This window comes from Gopherus evgoodei, chromosome 9 (genome assembly GCF_007399415.2).
Source record: "Gopherus evgoodei ecotype Sinaloan lineage chromosome 9, rGopEvg1_v1.p, whole genome shotgun sequence".
Lineage (NCBI taxonomy): Eukaryota > Metazoa > Chordata > Testudines > Testudinidae > Gopherus > Gopherus evgoodei.
In genome coordinates this window covers 46293491-46313234 of record NC_044330.1, presented here as the reverse complement: position 1 = coordinate 46313234, position 19744 = coordinate 46293491, and the positions used below count along the sequence as shown (strand labels likewise).

The 19744-nt window shown below is 44.3% G+C and overlaps 1 protein-coding gene across 6 annotated transcripts in view; it reads left to right on the top strand.

Annotated features, from left to right (window-relative positions):
* The window catches only part of YEATS2 (YEATS domain containing 2), a 73676-nt gene extending 63656 nt beyond the window's left edge, over positions 1-10020 (top strand). For all 6 annotated transcript variants that reach the window (XM_030574553.1, XM_030574554.1, XM_030574556.1 and 3 more), the window contains 4 exons: positions 1999-2225; positions 2961-3035; positions 3843-3916; positions 6807-10020. In XM_030574553.1, coding sequence (XP_030430413.1) covers positions 1999-2225; positions 2961-3035; positions 3843-3916; positions 6807-6915 — 485 coding nt within the window. In that variant the 3' untranslated portion in view covers positions 6916-10020. The remainder of the gene's footprint in view (positions 1-1998; positions 2226-2960; positions 3036-3842; positions 3917-6806) is intronic.
* Positions 10021-19744: the final 9724 nt, after the last annotated feature.

The window sequence follows — 19744 nt, the reverse complement described above, 5'->3', positions numbered from 1 at the left end:
GTTCAGCTAAATCAACATATTCGTACAGTAAACATCCCAATAACCAGGTCAGCATACAGTATTTATAATTTACCGCAGAACATCTCTCCATGGCCATCCCACGATTTAACCACCACTGCCCATCTTAGTCACGTAAATGCTTTCACTGTGTCTCCTGTCTTCACTCATCAGTAAGGCTATGTGTCTGTCACAGAGGTCACAGATTCCATGACTTTCCGTGACTTCTGCATCGGGCGCTGCAGCTGGCTCCAAAGCTGCCTGAGCAGATCAGGCAGCCCTGGTGCCAGCCGCTGCTGGGGCAGTTTGGGTATAGGAGGGGGCTCAGGGCTGAGGTAGGGGGTTGGGGTATGGGGTGGCATCTACCTCAGGGAGGAAGGGGCTCCCTGGAAATGGTCAGCATGTCCCTGCAGCTCCTAGGAGGAGGGGTCAGGGGGCTCTGCACACTGTCCCACCCAAAGGCACCACCCCTGCAGTTCCCATTGGCTGCACTTCCCATTGGCCAGGAACTGAAGCCAATGTGAGCTGCAGAGTCAGAGTTCGTGACAGGGGCAGTGCACGGAGACCCCCAGCCTTCCCTCTCCCTAGGAGCTGCTGGACACGCGGAGCTGCGTAGGGAGACTGCCAGCCCTGCCAACCGTCCCCCCAGCACTGGTGGGGGTCCTGGGCCACCAACTCCAGCACCTGCGCTGCCCCTGCCAGAGTACCCGCGGCCCCCCGGCCCATGGTTTAGTTAGGAGTATATAGTACAAGTCATGGATAGGTCATGGGCCATGATTTTTTGTTTACTGCTTGTGACATGTCCATGACTTTTACTGAAAATACCTGTGACTAAAACGTACCTTATTCATCAGTGACGTTCATGGAGCTAATAAAAGAGCAAGATTGTACTGTTCTGTTCCTCACTCTGAAGCAGGTCACAGTTGAGCCAGCTTTGGCAGCTACAACTTGATGTTTTGTAAAATTTGTGCTCATGGAGAGAAATGTGTTGTGCTTGAGCTGGAAAATAGGGTTTTTCTTACCACAATCCTATGATGGGGCTTTTTTGTGTCAGTTCCACATGTAGTTATGAATTGAGTTCAGTTTGGACATCTAATTGCTTTCAGAAAATGCGTATATTCTCCAGTTAACAAAATGACAAGTTTGTGATGCTTCTGAGGGTTTACTAGAAGTGTCAGACTTTTAAGAGGTAGAAGGGCAGTGGGATTAAAGAATGGAATGAAGATATGGATTTTACCAAAGAGAGAGAGGCAGCTATGAAACCATGCGTGACTTCCAATCTCTCCAGACAAAAATCAAAGCAGTAGTGAGCTGTGAGCAATGTTGAGTAGGGCTGGAAAGCATCTGATGAGTAGAAAAGGAAAGGTCAAAAATTTATGCAACCTTTTCAGTTACTAATGACTGGCTCTGAGGGGGAATAATACATGTAGGAAGGGGACTGGATAGTTCAGAGGAATGGTAATGAGAGGGTTCAAAAATGACTGTCCTCTTCGGCAGGGCTGTGGCTAGATTCTCATGCAGAGAAAATAGAGAGATGCGCATTTACACCAATTGAGAATCTGCCCCTCTGTTTACCTTTATTTAATTAAATCATTACATTCAGCAACATGATTAGTATTCAGAGCTGTGTGGCATTTCCATTTCTCAAAGCAGTGAGGGGAGTATCCGCTAGTTTATCAGACTTTTCTACAAAAGAACTGCTGGAAGACTTCTAGTAAATCCACGTTAGTCTGGTAATATTTAAAGTGCAGCCTCTTTAAGTGGCATGATTAGCAGGAACTGGTGAGTGAATTCACTTTGTATTGTAAACTTGCACTTGATCTCATTAAAGAGAAAAATCTTGGGTAATATTTGTTCTTTCTTCAGCCTTGTGTTCTTAAATGTTGAGGACCAACGTGTGCCCTTTAATTATCTGAATTTCTTACTAGACCTTGGGCATGTATCCATTTTTAAGTGCTCTTCTCATCATGTCTTAAGTAAGACTGAATGCTTCTCTTTTAGAATGCCCATCTTCTTACACCAGTGGTGAAGAACTCTGCCGAAAACTGGAGGAGCTTCAGCAGTTTCTGAAACAAGAACCAGAGAATGATGAGGAAGTGGATATCCTCAGCTTTACTGAGCCACTGAAAATAAACATTAAAAAGGAACAGGAAGAGAAACAAGAGGAGATGAAATTCTACTTGGCCTCCCTGCCTGCATCAGAATTTGTGAGGGACATGGCACAGAAGGTAGTGAAACATGATTCACAAAGCTAATGAACTGCTACTGAGCTAGTAATTACCTCATATTTATAATAGTGTATTTTGTCCAGGTGGATCCTGTGGTGCTTAGTTGATGAACAGCAAGCAATGTATTTCTTCATAGTAGCAGACTGGGGAGAAAGGGGAGATCCTCTGTGTAGCAGCGGGGGAGAAAAGAGAGCTTTTCTCCTTCCAGTCCCATCTGCCAGAGGGGGAAGAGGGTAAAACTTTTCCTTCTTGCCAGTATCTGAGCAGTACTCCATATGCATACCACGTGCAAGCCACGGCCAGCACAAAAGGCAGGATGTTAGGGGCTGAAACAAAACTATTTAATACAGATTCAGTCTTCACAGCCGAGGGGGCAGAACATGAAACTAGTCAAGTAAACATAGGTACAAATTTAACAAATGGCAGAGGGGCTTTTGCTCCCCAGAGTGCCCCCAAATCAAAATTGATTTTACTTTTTCTGTGTTTTTAGATATGTCCCCACAGCCATTTGTATGATCGGATTTCACTTGCACTGGATATTCTTTCAAATCTAAGCCCTGAAATTATATTGTACTAAAATTTTACAGTGCTTGTTTTTCATTGTAACTGGTTATTCCTGAAGTATTGTTCACTGTCATGTCATCCATAACAAAACATTATCTGTTCTTGGTTATTTTATTTGATGTAGTAATCTGTCAGATTAAAAATTCTCTCTCCCTCTCTCCTGTTTTATAGATAGGGATTTCTTTTCAGCCTGTTGAGCTGCACAAGAACATTTATGCATCAGTAATAGAAGATATGGTTTTAAAGGTAAACTATTATCCGACAGTGGTTAAATTTCTGTAATTGTACTAGACCCAGTAATACAGAATAATGATCAGTTCAGAAGACTTGCACAGAATCAAGTGTTGCATGTGTTTAAAACCTCCTAACTATGGTCTGGTGGGCTGGAGACAGTACTATAATCTAGAAACACCTAAACTCTAATCCTCTATTCTGATACTGAATCACTCTGTAACATTGAATATGTCACTTTGAGTTTCCCAGTCTGTTTAAAAAAAAAAAAAAGAGAGAGAGAGAGAGACCTACCTGCCTACCCTATAGAGATGTTGAAGATTAATTAGTGTGTGAAAAGAGCTAAATATTTTTTTCCCCAAGTATTGCTGTCCCCTTTTTGGCTGCGGTGTTAGGACATCTGAATGTTAGTCTGCTGGATACCTGAAATTAGTGATAGTTCTTCATACAAGAGTGTGATACCAGTATCTGTCATTTGCAACTTCGGATAAAGCAAAGAATATACTATTGATCACCAGTGCCCTTTAACAATTTGAAACTGGGGAGTCCTAGTGGTGTTATATTTAGGACTCATACAAATCACTTTTAAGAGGGCTTTACTGGTCTTAGGACAACAGAATCTTTTTCAGGTTGTTGGTAGAGTTTATAGTCTATTGGCTGATCAGTTTTATAAAAGCTAACTGATTCTGGAATTTAAAAAAAATGAAAACCAAACTTTTTTTGACCAAGCTGCTGCTTATTTATGAAATTGAAGTCAGATAAAAATAAAATCCATTGCCTAATCTTTTCACATGTAATCCCCTAACACTGCCTTTGTCTTAGGCCACTGAACAACTTGTTAATGATATCCTAAGGCAAGCACTGGCTGTTGGGTACCAGACCGCTCCTCAGAACAGGTACAGTGACCAACCTCCCTTTTATCATTTGTTATTTATATAAAAGTTTTACCTGCTTTAAGAAATTATTAAAACATCACAAGGTTCAAACTGTGTAAGCAATGAACCCTCAGTGTATAGAAGAATCACAGAAGTGTAGGACTGGAAGGGATCTTGAGAAGTCAAGTCCAGCCCTCTATGCTGAGGCAGGACCAGGTGAGCCTCGACCACCATCCCTGACTGGTGTTTATCCAACCTGTTCTTAATGATTTCCAATTATGGGGATTCCACAACCTCCCTAGGAAGCCTATTCCAGAGCTTAACTACCCTTACAGTTAGGAAGTTGTTCCTAATAACTAACTTAAATTTCCTTGCTGCAGATTAAGCCCATTACTTCTTGTCCTACCTTCAGTGGACATAGAGAACATTTGATCACTATCCTCTGTATAACAGCCCTTAACGTATATTAAGGCTACCAGGTCCCTCCTCAGTCTTCTTTTTGCAAGACTAAACATGACCAGTTTTTGTTGTGGTGGTTTTTTTAATTTTCTCAGAGGTCAGATTTTCTAAACCTTTTATCATTTTTGTTGCTCTCCTCTAGACTCTTTCCGATTAGTCCACATCTTTCCTGAAGTGTGGTGCCCAGAATTGGACATATTCCAGCTGAGGCCTCACCAGTGCTAAATAGCGCAAGACAGTTACCGCCCATGTCTTGTATATTACACTCCTGTTAACATACCCCAGAATGATATTCACTTTTTTTGCAACTGTATTGCACTGTTGACTCGTATTCAATTTGTGATCTACTGTAACTTCGAGATCCTTTTCAGCAGTACTGGTGTCTCACCAGTTATTCCCCATTTCGTAGTCATGCATTTGGTATTTTCCATCCTAGGTGTAGTACTTTGTACTTGCCTTTATTGAATTTCATCTTGTTGATTTCAGACCAATTCTCCAATTTGTCCAGGTGATTTTGAATTCTAATCCCATCCTCCAAAGTTCTTGCAACCCTTCCCAGCCCGGTGTCACCCACAAATTATATAAGCATATTCTCCACTCCATTATCCAATCATTAATGAAAATATTAAATAGTGCCAGACCCAAACAGATCCCTGAGGAACCTCACTAGATACACCATCCCAGTTTGACAGTGAACCATTGATAACTAGTCGTTGAGTACAGTCTTCCAACCAGTCGTGCACCCACTTTACAGTCATTTCATCTTGACCACGTTTCCCCAGTTTGCTTATGAGAATGTCATGTCAGACTATGACAAAGGCATTACTAAAATCAAGATACATTACATCTACCACTTCCCCCATCCACTAGGCCAGTAATCCTGTCAAAGAAGGAAATTAGGTTGGTTTGGTATGACTTGCTCTGACAAATTCATGCTGGCTATTCCTTAAAACCCTGTTATATTACAAATTGTTTAATAATTTGTCCCAGTATTTTCCCATGTATTGAAGGTAGGCTGACTGGTCTAAAATTCCCTAGGTCATCTTAGTACCTATATTTAAAAAAGGGTGCAATATTTGCCCCTCTCCAGTCCTTTGGGACCTAACCCATCCTCCGTGAGTTCTCAAAGATTATTCCAGCTCTTCCGAGATTGCTTCAGCTCGTTCCTTAAGTACTCTGGATGAATTTCTTCAGGCCCTGCTGACTTGACTACATCTAACTTATCTAAATATTCTTTAACCTTTATTCTTTCCCTATTTTGACTTGTGTTCCTTCTCCTGTGTTAATATTAATTGTGTTGAGTAACAAGTCACCATTAACCTTTTTAGGCATTAAATACCTCATCTTTCTTGATGTCAACAATTTATTAGCTCTCCTTCCCCGCTACGTAGAGGACCTACGCTTTCCTTTGTCTTATAGCATGCACACTTTTGGTCTTTGCAGGATGTCTATTACCTTTGTTAATAAAAATAAAATTATAAATAGTTTATTACTAGAAGAATTACTGAACAAAAACCTTCACTCCGTTGCTGGCTTGTGTGAGGGGTCCCACTTCCATTGAAGGCTGTCTTCCGTTAAAGATGATCAGTACATATGATGATGTAAAGTTATTAGTCGCCTGAAAACTAACTTTAAAGTGATCAGCTTAGACTGTAAATGTTGGCCTGGTATTTTCACCAGAAGCACTTCAGTTTTACAATGGTTTGCATTACATTCTTATGGTTCCTGGGCTGGCAGGGGCATGAGTTTTCTGTAGAAGCAGCAAATTTTTCCTCAGTCAGTCGGGGGGGGGGGAAATGAGCAAAGTGCTGCTTTTGAGCCAAGTGAAGGGGCAGCAGTGACTGATTCCTGTCTTCTCTAGTTTCTGTTTGGAAGGATTGCTGCAACGCAAGGACTTACAGATGAAAATTAAGTGGGAGGCAGCTGTCCTCAGGGTTTTGGGATGGATGTGGAATATTCTCCACCCTGATCAAAACGAGTTGACCTACAAATGCTCTGCCAGTGGCCTGACAAGACCCCAGTAGCCTACTTAGTAGCATGGAAATCAAGTAGTTCTTACAGTAACTCCTGATCCAAACACTATTCTCCTTTTGTTTAGGGACTTCTTCACCTGTCTTCATGGTGTTCTAGCAGAACTTGAAATTGAAAAACAAGGCCTTAGTGTTTAATACGTGCAAGCAAATGGCTTAATTAAAATATTGCCTGTTCCACAAAACTGATACTCCAGAACTTCCCTTTAATTTTCATAAGCTTACGCCCAAGGAGTATTCCTCCAAATTTTCTGATAGCATCCATTTTGTGCTAGGGCATTTTAATACCTTGTCTCTGTAACTGTAACACTATACTGTCATTTTTTGGCTTTTCCTCCCATTAGTCAATTTATTGGCTTGGCACTTCAGAGAGAGTTGGCTTTTTGCATACTATAATAGTTTCTTTGATTTGTTCTCTGCAGGATTCCAAGAGAGATCACAGTGATGAATATTCACCAAGCCATCTGCAATATTCCCTTTCTTGATTTCCTCACAAACAAAAATATGAGGATATTAAATGAGGAACAGTGAAATAACCTGAAGATGCTGTAGTAACAATGGATTGAAGAGTGAAATATTTAATGACAATTCCACTGTCTCTGTAGGACGCTATTATATACATTTTATAATGTTGGGCTACTAGATCATTACCTCCAATTAAAGATGCACCTTAATGCAACAAAATGATGCTCTGTTCCAAATCAAGTTGTTAGACTGCAGTGTTGTTTACTCAGTAAGTGATGAGCGAACTTTGTCAGTTTGTGTTCAGTTGCTAGCTGAAAAAGACTTGGCAACAAAATAGGCCTCCTCCAGCTGATGACTGGATAGCTTGCTGAGGTGATGTATTTTTAAGATGGAAATCCACAGCTCCCTTTGAGGCAGTCCACAGATCAGTACAGATTTTGCTGTGAGCTGGGGGGGCCATTGGAGACCATTTTTCCAAAGTATCGCGAATACATGCAAAGCAATAGGTAGCTTTGGAAGTTGGTTTGTTTGGAGGCTGATGCTTGTGGTGAGCGACTTGTGCAGATGTAGTTGAACGCAATGAACATGGCTCCAGTTACACAGCAGGACCAACCATGCAGCTAACTGTATGGTAACAAATATTTCCTTCCTTTAGGAGAGACTGAGTGAGCACCTCAGACATCCTGGTGATGGTAGGTTGGGGGCATGGCCAAGATGAATGAATAACGTCAAATTTAAAGGATTAACTGAGCATGTGACCTATGTGAGGGGAAAAGTAAAGTGACTTGGATGCGTGGCTTATTTCACAGAGGATTGTGTCAAGATTTCTGGGCGTTAATTGGCAAGATCCTTTACTTCTCTAGCAAGTATTGACCTTGACTGCTGGAAGAATTCCGATTACTGAGCTGGAGAGCAAGCCACTAGCTCTGTAATACTTGTTTAAATCTTTGGAGAACATTAGTCCATGATCAGCACAGATTGTGAGGAACTGACTGCAACAAAACTTTGGTTTAAACTCTGTATAGCAGAAAGGTACCCAGCAGGATTAGGGAAAACACAGGCACTTTGGACATGGCAACATCTGATACCATGGCTGTGGGTAGAACCTTTACTTCCGGTCCCACCACTCACCTGCTTTAGGTATTGCTATGTTCTCCTCCTTGTGAATGCCACATCTGAAGGGCACACTGCAGCCTTGCAAATGTTTATTGACATAAGAAGGTCTAACCGGCAATATAAAAATCTTCCTGGTATGTATTTGGCAATATTGTAAACATGCTGTCAATGTTGAGGGGCCCAAAATTTGACTATTACTTTACCAGGCTTTCAAAGTCCTTGTCTTTTTGAGGCAGTACCACATAATAGGTTGAATGAGGGCCTGAGAGCCGGGGACTCCTGAGTTCTGGTCCCATCTGGGTCACGCATTTGCTGCTTGGCCTGGAGGAAGTTGCATCACTGCTCAGTGCCCCAGTTTTCCCATATGCAAAATTGGGAATAAGGGTACCTATCTCATAGGGGTGTTCTGAGGCCTAATTAATATTTGTGCTGCAATTTCAAAAAGTAAAGCATTTTAGAAATGCTAAATAAGCTTCTTTTGTTGGGGAATAGGGTGTATTTCAAAACTAATACTTGAGTGCTTTCTTCACTAGAAAATTAATAAACTTGATACCAGGAGCTCTGCAGTTAAACAGAACTATGTGCATGCTCCAGGGAGAGTGATTCAGCTGAAAAAAGATGGTTTCAGGCTTTCAAGGAGCAGTTACAAACCAGAATAAAATTAAATTAATTTTTAAACTATAGACCCTTGACACTGTCCTCCTCAAGCCAGAATCGGCCATTGGTGCCCACCGCAAAGAGGACCTTCATCTGCAGATAGCCCCATTGAAATCAACAGGACTGGAGTACAGTGCTACTCAGTTTGCCCTTAACATTGAAAATGGGACTGATGAGAAGAAATTTGAGTCGGGCTCTGAGATGAAGAGCTTTGATGGCATTGGCGTGGATGTTTTAAACACTCGGGCCCAGCTGTGGAATTCTTACTTGTGCTGGTGAGCACCCAGAAAGGGCAGTTGCATGAGAGAGCACTCGCTGGCTTGAGGAACAGCTGCACAATCTGGCCCTTGCTCTACCATAGTCTGAAGTAGTCTTGCTGTGGGGAATCTTGCTAGAGCACAGTGGCTGGGCCAGTGCTGAGAGTGGAGAGGAATCAGTTGAATTTAGGAATATCAGGCCCTATCTTTAACTTCCCTGTTGGGGCCTGGCAGCCTCTTTCCTTTGTTTGGTTTGCAGGCTGTAGGGAAATCAAGCCTCCTACACCTTTTAGATACACTTGTACACAATTTGTAAGTTAGGCTCTGTAGTCCCATCCCAGGCTGCATAAAACCTTCCCTATGTGGCAGTTAGTTGCCCTTTGGGGCAGCCAGTGCACTAGTATTCTGGAGCGACACATGCACTTCCGTCCCTTAGTACTAAATAATTCATTGGTTGCCTGGTTTTCAAAAGTGCTGAGCACCCAGCAGCTCCTATAGATGTAGGATCCCATCTTTGGGCACCTGCCATTCAAAATCTTGGCACCTGCCAGTCAACTGCTTGAGCCGCATGATTTTCAGCATTTGAGTTCTAAAAAGTCCCCTAAACCAAGGCATCTATTCTGTAGTAGTTTGAAGGAGCTACAATGATTGAGTCTCTTGATTCATTTCTAAGCAAGCCAGGTTAATATAGTTACCCCTAGGAGAATAATCCGATGTGAAATTTGCTAAGAACAAGCTATCCATTCAAACCAAAAGCAGTTACCAATAATATTTGTTTAGTTGTCCAAATGTAGGACATTTTTGCAAGAAGGTTTTTGAATTCCCAAGAGTGGTGGGAGAGACATTTCTTCATGAGAAAATCTGTTCCATCAGAATTGAAGAGAAGAAAGTTATGTCGCACAACAAGGGGGAGGCTGTAAAAATTGGTAAACCAAGTTAAGTGTGAAAGAAATTGGAATATTTCAGAATATTCCTCTATATGCTCTGTGGCTTTTTAAAAAGTCTTAATGTCAGTCAAAGATCTCCTTACAAACATTGTCCATATTTGAAATATTGAGTGTTAAATCCTCCACATTCTGTATTATAATGTAAAATTGTGTAATATACATAAGTTTACAATAAATTCTTTTATTAGTTGTGATGACATTGTTTCTTTTTGCACACCTATTTTATGTGACGTGCAGTGCAGTGGAGTATGCTGCAAAATGACAGTTTAGAAAAACTGTATTTGGGTGACAGGTGAATGTCAGACAAACTCCTTTGTGCCTGAAGCTAAACAGGAATTTTATCTTTTGTTGGCTCTGCAGAAAACCTGAAAGTTCTTAAACTTGGACAAAGCAAAAGGTAGTTTTTGCCTTTGAGGTTTTTTTATGGTTTATTATGAAGGTTTCATTCTTTTGAAAGAAGGAGCTAGGAACTGAGCAAAAAAAGTTTAAGCTACCCTTGATGTGCCTATGCAAACAGCAGCAGACTTATTTGCCCTTAGAAAATGAGTGAAAGTTGACTGAGGCCTGGTCTACACTATGTGTTTATACCAAATTTAGCAGCGTTTAAACTGATTTAACCCTGGACCTGTCCACACAACTAAGCCCTTTATATTGATATAAAGGGCTCTTAAAACCGATTTCTGTACTCCTCCCTGATGAGGGGTGTAGCACTGAAATCGGTATTGCCATGTCGGATTAGGGTTAGTATGGCCGCAATTTGACGGTATTGGCCTCCGGGAGCTATCCCACAGTGCAACATTGTGACCGCTCTGGACAGCAATCTGAAGTTGGATGCACTGGCCAGGTAGACAGGAAAGGCCCCGCGAACTTTTGAATTTCATTTCCTGTTTGCCCAGCATGGAGAGCTGATCAGCACAGGTGACCACGCAGAGCTCATCAGCACAGGTAACAATGCAGTCTGAGAATTGAAAAAGAGCTCCAGCATGGACCACATGAGAGGTACTGGATCTGATCGCTATATGGGGAGAGGATTCCGTGCTAACAGAATTCCGTTCCAAAAGACGAAATAAAAAACCATTTGAAAAAATTTCCAAGGCCATGATGGAGAGAGGCCACAGCAGGGACTCAGTACAGTGCCGTGTGAAAGTTAAGGAGCTCAGACAAGCCTACCAGAAAACCAAAGAAGCAAATGAAGATCCGGGGCAGGGCCGCAAACATGCCACTTCTACGCGGAGCTGCGTGCAATTCTAGGAGGGTCCGCCACCGCTACCCCACCCCTGTCTGTGAATTCCGAGGTGGGGATAATCTTAGCCTTGCCTGAGGATTCTGCGGACGGGGAAGATGAGGAGGAGGAGGAAGAGGAGGACGAGCTTGCAGAGAGCACACAGCACTCTGTTCTCCCCAACAGCCAGGAGCTTTTTCTCAGCCTGACCGAAGTACCCTCCCAGCCCTCCCAAGCCACTATCCCAGACAATGAAGCCATGGAAGGGACCTCTGGTGAGTGTACCTTTGTAAATATAAAATATGGTTTAAAAGCAAGCATTTTTTAATGATTAATTTGCCCTGAGGACTTGGGATGCATTCGCGGCCAGTAAAGTTACTGGAAAAGTCTGTTAACATGTCTGGGGATGGAGCAGAAATCCTCCAGGGACATCTCCATGAAGCTCTCCTGGAGGTACTCCAAAAGCCTTTGCAGAAGGTTTCTGGGCAGAGCAGCCTTATTCCGTCCTCCATGGTAGGACACTTGCTACGTGGATGGCGTGGTCAAGTAATCTGGTATCATTGCATGACAAAGCGTAGCTGCGTATGGTCCCGGTGTTTGCTGGCATTCAAGCAACATTTGTTCTTTATCTCACTGTGTTATCCTCAGGAGAGTGATATCGTTCATGGTAACCTGGTTGAAATATGGGAATTTAATTAAGGGGACAGAGATGGTTGGGCTGTTTGCCTGTGGCTTAGAAGAAATCCTTCCCTGCATTTAGCCAAGGGGGGGGGGGGAGAATTGGCGCTGAGCTTTCACGTTTGGCTAGCTGGGATCTTCCCTGCTACCGGCCACACGGTGGTGGGGAGGGTGGCTGGCAACGATCTTCCATGATACCAGCCACGCAGTGGGGGGAGAGGTAAAGCGATCATCCCAGAGAATTGGATGGGGGCGATTCTGGTGCTGCACGTTAACAGGAAAGAAGCAGCACTCAATGGTCTTTGCTTGCTATTTGGGAAAGGAGGGCGCTGGATATATGAAGGCTGCAGAAGCCGAAAGACTGTGGCTTACCATGGCCGCATGCAAGCCGAATACTGATGCCCGGACCTGCGTCTGTGATCTCTCAAAGCCGCAGGCACTCAATATTAAGATGCAAAATGCGACCTTGTAGTGAGAGCACATGTGCTATGTAAGGTGAATAGTGTTGTTTACTGTGAAAGAGTATAACCATTGTTCTGTATAATGTATCTTTTTAAATATTTCTTTCCCTTTTTTCCCTCCCTCCTGCAGTTGCAAATTTTTCAAATCTCCCTCCTCCATCCCTCAGGGTCCAAAAAAAGACACAAGACAAAATGTTATTGGAAATCATGGAAGTGACCCGCAAAGAAAGAGCTCATCTGAATGAGTGGAAGGACGTGGTATCAAAGTACAGGAAAGATGCCAGTGACCGTGAGGGACCAACCTGAGGATAGGAGGGACGAACATGAGGAGAGGAGAGACGCTTGAGATGAGAGGTGGCGGCAGGAAGATCAGAGGTGTCTGGATGCAATTCTGGGGCTGCTGCGTGATCAAACGGACATGCTCCAGCATCTGGTGGAGCTTCAAGGATGGTAGCAGGATCACAGCATGCTGCTGCAGCCCCTATATAACCACCCTCCCCCCTCACCATGTTCCTTAGCCGTCTCTACCCACCCGATGACTAAGACCGCATGTGGGGAGGCTCCGTGCACCCGCCCATTCCACCCCAGTGGACAGCCCAACCAAAAGGCTGTCATTATTGTGAAATTTTTTTAGTGGCCTTTTCCTTCCCTCCTATCTTCCTCCCAAACCCCACCTGGGCTACCTTGTCAGTTCTCACCCTTTTTATAATTAATTAATAAAGAATACATGATTTTTAAATGAGTGATTTTATTTCATTAGGAAGCAAGCCGTAATCAAAGGGGGAGGGTGGGTGGCTTACAGGGAATGAGTCAGTCGGGGGCGGGGGGAGGTTCATCAAGGAGAAACAAAACACAACAGTCACACCGTACCCTGGCCCGTGATGAAACTGGTTTTCAAAGCTCTGATGCACACCGCTTCCTGGTGTACTCTTCTAATCGCCCTGGTGTCTGGCTGCACATAATCAGCGGCCAGGTGATTTGCCTCAGCCTCCCACCCCGCCATAAAGGCCTCCCCCTTACTCTCACAGAGATTGTAGAGCACACAGCAAGCAGCAATAACAATGGGGACATTGGTTTGGCTGAGGTTTGAGCAAGTCAGTAATGTGCGTCAGTGCGCCTTTAAACGGCCAAATGCACATTCTACCACCATTCTGCATTTGCTTAGCCTGTAGCTGAACAACTCCTGACTACTGTCCAGGCTGCCTGTGTATGGCTTCATGAGCCATGGCATCCAGGGGAGGCTGGGACCCCTAGGATAACTACAGGCATTTCAACATCCCCAACTGTTAATTTCTGTCCTGGGAAGTAATTCCCTTGCTGCAGCTGTTTAAACAGAGTAGTGTTCCTGAAGAGGTGAGCATCATGAATCCTTCCCAGCCATCCCACGTGTATGTTGGTGAAACATCCCTTGTGATCCACCAGTGCTTGCAGCACCATGGAAAAGTACCCCTTGCAGTTTATGTACTGGGTGCCCTGGTGCTCCGGTGCCAAGATAGGGATATGTGTTCCATCTATCGCCCCACCACAGCTAGGGAATCCCATTGCAGCAAAGCCATCCACTATGACCTGCACATTTCCGAGTCACAACCTTTCGTAGCAGCAGCTTAATGATTGCTTTGGCTACTTGCATCACAGCAGCCCCCACATTCAATTTGCCCACTCCAAATTGATTCCCGACTGACCGGTAGCTGTCTGGCGTTGCAAGCTTCCAGAGGGCTGTCGCCACTCACTTCTCAACTGTGAGGGCTGCTCTCATCTTGGTATTCTGGCGTTTCAGGGCAGGGGAAAGCAAGTCACAAAGTTCCATGAAAGTGCCCTTACGCATGCAGAAGTTTCGCAGCCACTGGGAATTGTCCCACACCTGCAACACTATGCGGTCCCACCAGTCTGCTTGTTTCCCAGGCCCAAAATCGGCGTTCCATGGCTAGAACCTGCCCTATTACCAGCGTGATCTCCAAAGCACAGGGACTCGTGGTTTGAGAGAATTCTGTGTCCATGTCCTCATCACTCTTGTCACTACGCTGCCGTAGCCACCGCCTCCTCGACTGGTTTAGCAGGTCCTGGTTTAGCATTGACTGCACGAGAATAAGCGAGGTGTTTACAACGCCCATGATTGCTGTCTTGAGCTGAGCAGGGTCCATGCTTGCCGTGGTACGGCGTCTGCACAGTTCACCCAGGGAAAAAGGCACGAAACGGTTGTCTGCTACTTGCACAGAGGGAGGGGTAAGGTTGTACCCAGAACCACCTGCGACAATGTTTTTAGCCCCATCAGGCACTGGGATCTCAACCCAGAATTCCAATGGGCGGGAGAGACTGCAGGAACTATGGGATAGCTACCCACAGTGCAATGCTCCGGAAATCGACGCTAGCCTCGGTACATGGACGCACACCACCGAATTAATGTGCTAAGTGAGGACACGTGCAATCGACTTTATACAATCTGTTTTAAAAAACCAGTTTCTGTAAAATCGGAATAATCCCATCGTCTAGACATCTCCTGAGAAGGGAAGAAATCAAACTGGCTTTGAGCAGGTTATTTATGAATTTTCTTGACAGGAATGGTAAAAATCGTCAATCATTATGTAGCTCAGAAGATGAGAGCCTTGTGCTCTTTTAGAGTACTGAAGTCCTGATTCTCATTTATAGTAGAGTCTTTAGCATGAATGAGAATCAGGCCCTGGAAGACTAACCAACAAATGGACAAAATTGTCAGGTTACCAATCTCTGTTATTAACACACTAGGAATATTTTAGCTAAAGCCTTCCCACATGCTGATTGACATATTTGTAAACATATTTAGGGAAATAAACCCTCAGTTGTAGAAGATGGAAAATGCATTCATGCAAAACACTTACCACATGTTTGTATTGATCACGCTTTTCTGATTTTCTATTACCACCATCCCTTCCAGCAAGGAGGGTCTTTCCCAAACACCAGCCATCTGGCTGCAATTGTACGTGATCATCGCAGTGCTGGGGCAAGGGCCTGACATCGCAATGGAATCATTACACTGACTTCTAATTGATGCTTTACCCCAACCCCTTAAAGTGACTATGGTGCTTGCAAAGGGTGCTAGATTGCTAGCCCTTGAGAAATAAGTCCTTTGTTTTGGTACAGAACAGGTACAGCAAGGCACCAGCAGTGTACATATTCCAGTGTGCCTCCTTCCTGATGTGGAAGGATCACCTCCAAACATAGGCAATTCAGTTCCTCTGGATGTTCAGCCCTTGCCATCTGTGCTACAAAAGCAAACAAGACTCCTCTTAGACAGATATTTGCACTGAAACCATGAACTGGACTGATCCCATGAATGTACCTGACAATGGTACCCTCTATGGAGAAAATATGAACTGTTAACCTAATATGCCCCATATCCTGTTGCCAGTCAAATGAGAAATTCTCATACAATACACAGGGAAAGTAATTTAGCTATAAGGAAACCTTTTTACATCAAAGATCATTAAAATGTTACTCGACTTTTTAGGTGATCAGATCAAGTTACCAGAGTTCAATCAAACAACTGAACAGGCAAGAAAAGTCTATTCAGACATGTAGAAGTGCAAATGTTCCTGGCTTCCTGACTAGAACAGTGAAGACAGTGTTGCAAAATGGAAATACACCTCTCAGCCTCCATACAGGTTGGGTGACAAGCCAGCAGAATGTGGAACACCTGTGCTTCATTGCACATCATGCTATAGGGCCTGGATTATAATAGTCATAACTATAAAATCTGTTTTTTTTTAAGGGATATTATTGTGTGACTCAAATAAACCACTCTTGCAATATGATTCACAGAGAGAAAAGACCATCATGGATTTTATAGTTAAAGACTTTATAATCTGGATATTGTGGCATAATGTATAAAACCAGCACAGCTGCCACCTTTTGTCTTCTCCTCTGCTTCACTCCTCTTACAAACAGCACTCTTTATCCTCTCCTGCTTTCCCCTGCTCCCACCTTGTCCCCCATGCCACTCTCTCCTTGCTTCTGCCCTTGTGTCTTCCCCCTCTCAAAGAGCCTCTGTCTCTTCTCCTGGCTTTCCCTAAGGTTGGAAGGACACCCCATAGAGTCCCCCACTAGTTCTGCTGTTGATTATGCTTCAGGCTGTGAGCAGGTGGCTACTCACAGCAGCTCATTCTACAGGCACCAGTATGTATGGCAATTCTATGCGCTGCTCGGGGGATGTCTCCCTCCACACCCACCCTCAGCCAGCACCTGCTGCCTGCGAGAACATGGAACCTCAGATGGCTTCAAAGCAAAATGTACCATTCAGTGGGGTAGGACTTAGGTGTAAAGCCCAAGAGCAATTAGCAGCTGCACACCTGGAAGAACCTTGCTGAGACAAACAGTACAGAAACAGCCCTTCCCCCTACTAGTTCACCCTATGAAAGTTTTCCCTTTTATAGGAACTTTTTCCCAGCATGCTTTTCTGGCGCTGGCCCTTTAAATTGGGGAGAGAGAAGTTGCTCTAGCCTTAAAGCAGCCATTTTGCAAGGGACTACTGCTGACTGCATTTCCCTTTCTTCTCTAGTTGGGAAGTGCCTGCTAAGTTTTCCTCTGCTTTTACTAAAGATATGGGGCCCTCTCATACAGGATACCTCTGTGGGCAGTTGCAGCAGGACTGTATTTTGGTGACCTTCAGCATGCTTCTGGGGCTCAATGGAAAGGCTTGCCCTTTCAAAGGTGCATTGTGAGCCTCGCCCAGCGGACTATCCCAAGAGCTTGTTCCAGTATAAGTGTGTCCTATGTAAGAGTTTGGTGGTGTTGGCTGCCATTATAAAGCAATGATCACTGTAAAATTCCCATGTGGTAGTGTGCTCTCATGATGCAGGTGGGACCACAAGGTCTGTGAGGTAAAACCAAGCAGCTTTTTTTTCTTAGTGGGAATGTGATACTCTGTAGTTAGTGTGGACAAGGTGCTGGCGGGAGCGTGTGTGTGTAGCTAGAGGGCTAGATCTATGATTATTTACGTTCCCACAGTGCCTGGGAGCCACAGGCCAGGACCCCAAATGGAACAAAAAGGCAGCCCTAAAGAACTGACAGTCTGAGTGACAACAGCTGGATACAGACAGATCGACTAGGTAGTACAAGGAAAGAAGACAATATGGCCTAGCTAGACCAGCCACACATTGGGTGGGGGAAGAGTCGAACACACAAGTAGAGGGAACAATGTGGTGGCAAACTTTTAGTTCTGTGATTTTATTTATTTGAAGTGGGGGGAGGGGTGTTACTTAGTAGGGGATCTGCTAAAGGGGAAGGTAAGGGGGAGAGAGAGAGGGAGGAAGAACAGCTGAGGAGTGGAGCTGAGGTAAAAAGGCAGGGAGGAAGGAGGGCTGAGCAATCAGCAAAGGACAGAGACCAGTGTAGCATGGTCAGAGATCCTGGCTCCTACTGCTTCTATTCCTACCAGCGGGAGTTTCTGGCTGGCTCCTCTCTCTACTGCTCTCCCAAAAGCACATGGTGGGGGGCACTGCCTGGATCCTAATGCCCTCAGAGTGGGGGGGGGGTGTCTTCCTTGCCCAATTCTAGGTTCAGAGAGGTTCTGGCAGAGGGGTAGCCCTAGCTGGGCCCCCTTCTACTCTCTCCCTATCAGCAGGAGTGTCTGGCTGTCAAAGCTGTAGCTGAGGCTGCAAACCAATCTCAGGGATAATCCTGCAGTTCACACACATTATTTTCTGAAAAGCTCACCAGTAGATTTGAGGAAAATCCCATAAGCTGCCACAAATTCTGCAGCTCAATGTTTTTCCTTTTTGAAAAGAATTGTTACCCACCACACCTAGTACACAAATGCTGCAGCCTTGAAACATGTAAATAGTTCTGCCAGCGGCCTTGGGTCTGTATCTAAGCTTGAGAAAAAATTGGGTGGCTGTTGATCGTTATGAATGATTGAAAATCAGCTGGGAATGCACAGGGAAGAATTGCACTGATCCTGAGATGCTATGCTGGGATTCACTGCTTGTACATATGCTCTCTCATTTGTGGGGGTGGTAGGGTTGTCAATTTTGGTGGAATAGATTCCTGGCAGTTTCATCACATGACAATCTTTAATTAAAGATTAATCTTTAACTCCTGTCAACTCTAGGCTAATCCTCGAGGGTTGGCAACCCTAGGGAGTGGAGGGGTGGAACATTTGTCTGGGTCTGATTTAAGCATGTGCACATCTTAGTGGCATTGAGCCCTCCTGCAGAAATAGCCCTAGGAGAGGACATGAGAGAAAAAAAGCCATGAGGATCTAGTCATGGACTTTCCCACACATCGTTCCATTGGGAGAGGGGAGGAGAGGCTGTTCAGGGTTCTTCTCCTAGTGGCATGAGCCACACACAGGCCTCAGCCCCAAACTCTGCAGGTGCTGAGTACTTCCCTGACTAGGGATTCTGGTGCCTCTCCTCTGCTCTCTGGTTGAATTCTCCCTTCCCCCTCCAGATCTCCTGCAGCTGTGCAGAGAGGATCAATATGGACCTTAAGGTGGCTGACATGAATGTGGTGCCTCATAGCAAGTTGGTGGGACTTTCACCTGTCTCCTTTTTCAAAGAAACTTGATAGATAAACTGTAAAGGTTGCATAGTTAAAATAAGTCAAGAAATGCAGAAGTGCTGTTTCCTACTGCATGTGGACTTGGCCTTGCTGTACATATGCACTATTTTTAGAGCTGTGTTAAATATCTGCAATAAATTAGTATCCATGGCCAATGTAGGCAGATTAACAGACATCAGGGGATCTTAACTTCTGCATTTTCTGACTTTGAACTCTGCATCTGCAACATTCGCATTAACAAAACTAATTTTCAAGGTACTCAAAACTGGCAAAAAAAATTCAACTTATTACTATTCCCACAGTGTTTGAACTGCCGAGTATTCCAGTGCTCAGTCACCAGTAAATATTGTGAGGTATAAAAATATTGTGAGGTATAAAGCAACTGAATTACATGGGAACATGTTATATATGTTATATACATGAATATAATTGAACTTGAATCTGAACTAACCAAGGTGCTTTAAAAAAATAAAAAAATTTAGTCATCTGGTCAATTTTTAGCTCAGTGCAGTTACAAAAAGGGCAGAGAATTAAGTCTGAATATTGCTTACTAGAAATTATAACACGTCCTTAGTGCTAGTTCAGTGAAGATGCTCTTGGGCAGGGGCGGCTCTAGGAATTTTGCTGCCCCAAGCACGGCAGGCAGGCTGGCTGCCTGCCTTTCGCAGGCAAGCCGCCGAGGGCAGCCTGCCTGCCGCCCTCGTGGAGCTGGCAGAGCACCCCCTGCACCTTGCCGCCCCAAGCACATGCTTGGCGTGCTGGGGCCTGGAGCCGCCCCTGCTCTTGGGTGACTTGTAAAGTGGTGATTTTGTTCCCACTGCCCATGTAAGTTGTGATGCCTTTTTTTTTTTCTTTTCCCCTTAAGGATTTCTGAGGGGTTCTCATGATGTGGTGCAGGATGTTTTTTTAATCTTTCCCAGTCTGATAAACTGCAGCATCCAAAGACAATGATAAAATCGACAGTGATTCCACCTCTCTCAACCAGTCTAATACTCAGTGTCGTCGTTCTACGCAGGCCGCCCA